At 40.5% G+C, this 1745-nt stretch overlaps 1 protein-coding gene across 1 annotated transcript; it reads left to right on the forward strand.

The window, feature by feature from the left end:
* Nucleotides 1-1745, forward strand: THITE_110108 (uncharacterized protein; the record flags this gene model as incomplete). Its single annotated transcript, XM_003653358.1, has 5 exons — nt 1-34; nt 678-689; nt 816-821; nt 1417-1692; nt 1729-1745. 5 exons carry the CDS (start codon nt 1-3, stop codon nt 1743-1745), a joined length of 345 nt encoding a protein of 114 aa, XP_003653406.1.

The following is a 1745-nucleotide window of genomic DNA, read 5'->3' on the forward strand; positions in this document are numbered from 1 at the left end:
ATGTGTATTGAGAGAGGTGCTCCTCTCAAGCTAGGTAGAAGGAGCGCCAAGGTCTATATACATATATAGGCAGAGCTAATATATGCCCCCTAAGCGTAGAGAGCCTAGCAGATAGAGTTACGTACACTAGCACACAACATACCCCCTAGACAGACTCTTAGGAGGCTGTCTATAGAATATATATACTAAGCACTAACTCTAGAGCTTGTACTACTAGGCACATTAAACTATAGCCTCTAATATTAATCCTACTATTGCGTATAGCCGCTACTATTGTACAAGTTGTCTATACGCCATTGTATAAGCGTTATAGCATATACATTAGCGAATTGTATATTACGCTAAATACGGTTAGACCTAGGGGTACTAAAGTTGATATTTAGGGGCGCTATCGTTAGTATTGTTGTAAACGCCATTAATCGCATTGTATATAGTTCCTAATTACATAGCGCGTTCTATTCCTATCCTCTATTTAGGTATATATCTTAAATCGTGCCGCCTCGATTATAGGTATAGGTTGCGTAATTAAGTATTGCGATCATTCGTATATATACCATTATAGCTATTGTTACCTAACGTCTTAAATATATACCTACTATTGCTACCCATTGTTATATTCGCACTATATATACAATACTGTAGTGCTATAGGCTAGTCGATAGCTATACTCTTAGAAGTATTTAATTATAGTAAGTACGCCTTAAACCAACTTCTAAACTCTTCCTCTATAGACTACAAGCAATAGTAGTAGCATTAGCAACAACAACAATATTAACAACAACAACTATACTGTCCTCTATTTGCCTCGCTACTCTTAAGAAGGCCTATACTACTAAAGCAGCTAAGAACAAGCCTCCCCTACTTCTGGCCACCCCTACTAAGGCTAACGCTAACGCTAGTAAGAAGTGAGTACACTCTAATCTACCCAACTGGTATAGCGCGTATATCTACGTCTCTAACACTTATAGCAGGACCCCTACTATACTAAAGACCCCCTCTAAGTATATAGCGCCCCTCTCTTCTTCTTCCTCCTCTTCGAAGGATAAAGAGGAGGAGGGCGCTCTAAGAGAGTAGCCTTGCCTAGGTTGCTTAAAGTCCACTATACGTAGCAAAAGCTCTAGGGAGTACTAGGAGGCCCCTAGCAAAGCGGCTTAGTATATATGCTATATATATAGCAAGAAGTGCCGCTCTATATAAGTCTATTAATATAGTTATAAGGCGTATAATACTAATAAATTAGCTTTACAAATATATTCCTCGCTACTAAGCACTTTCTAGCTCTAATATAAGGGCGCTAGGAGCCTAAGCCTAATCTTGTAAATATAAATGAAAAGACAAAGGAAAAGAGCTAGTTTAACTATATATAGTAGGACTAGAAGACGCTACGTACTACCCTATACGCCCTCCTCGCTATAGAGGGCGAGGACGCTAACGCTAAAAATAACGACGACGATAACAACGAGTATACGCCTATACCTGCTAAGGGCAAAGGCAAAGGCAAGGCAAAGGCGGCCACGCCTACTAAGAAGTCTAAGAAGGCTAAGAAGGCTAAGAAGGAGGAGAGCGAGGAGGAGGACAAGGATAAAGACGAGAGCAAGGAGGAGGCTGCTTTAGGCTTTGACCTAGAGGCGCTAGCGTGTAGTATAGTAGTGGCGATACTAGCCGCTATAACTTCTAAGAAGAAGAAGGGTAGTAAGTAGTTCTACGTTGTTGTTTATTGTTTTATAGGTATAGGCACCCCCTAG

The sequence above is a fragment of the Thermothielavioides terrestris genome, chromosome 2 (genome assembly GCF_000226115.1).
Source record: "Thermothielavioides terrestris NRRL 8126 chromosome 2, complete sequence".
Classification (NCBI taxonomy): Eukaryota; Fungi; Ascomycota; class Sordariomycetes; order Sordariales; family Chaetomiaceae; genus Thermothielavioides; species Thermothielavioides terrestris.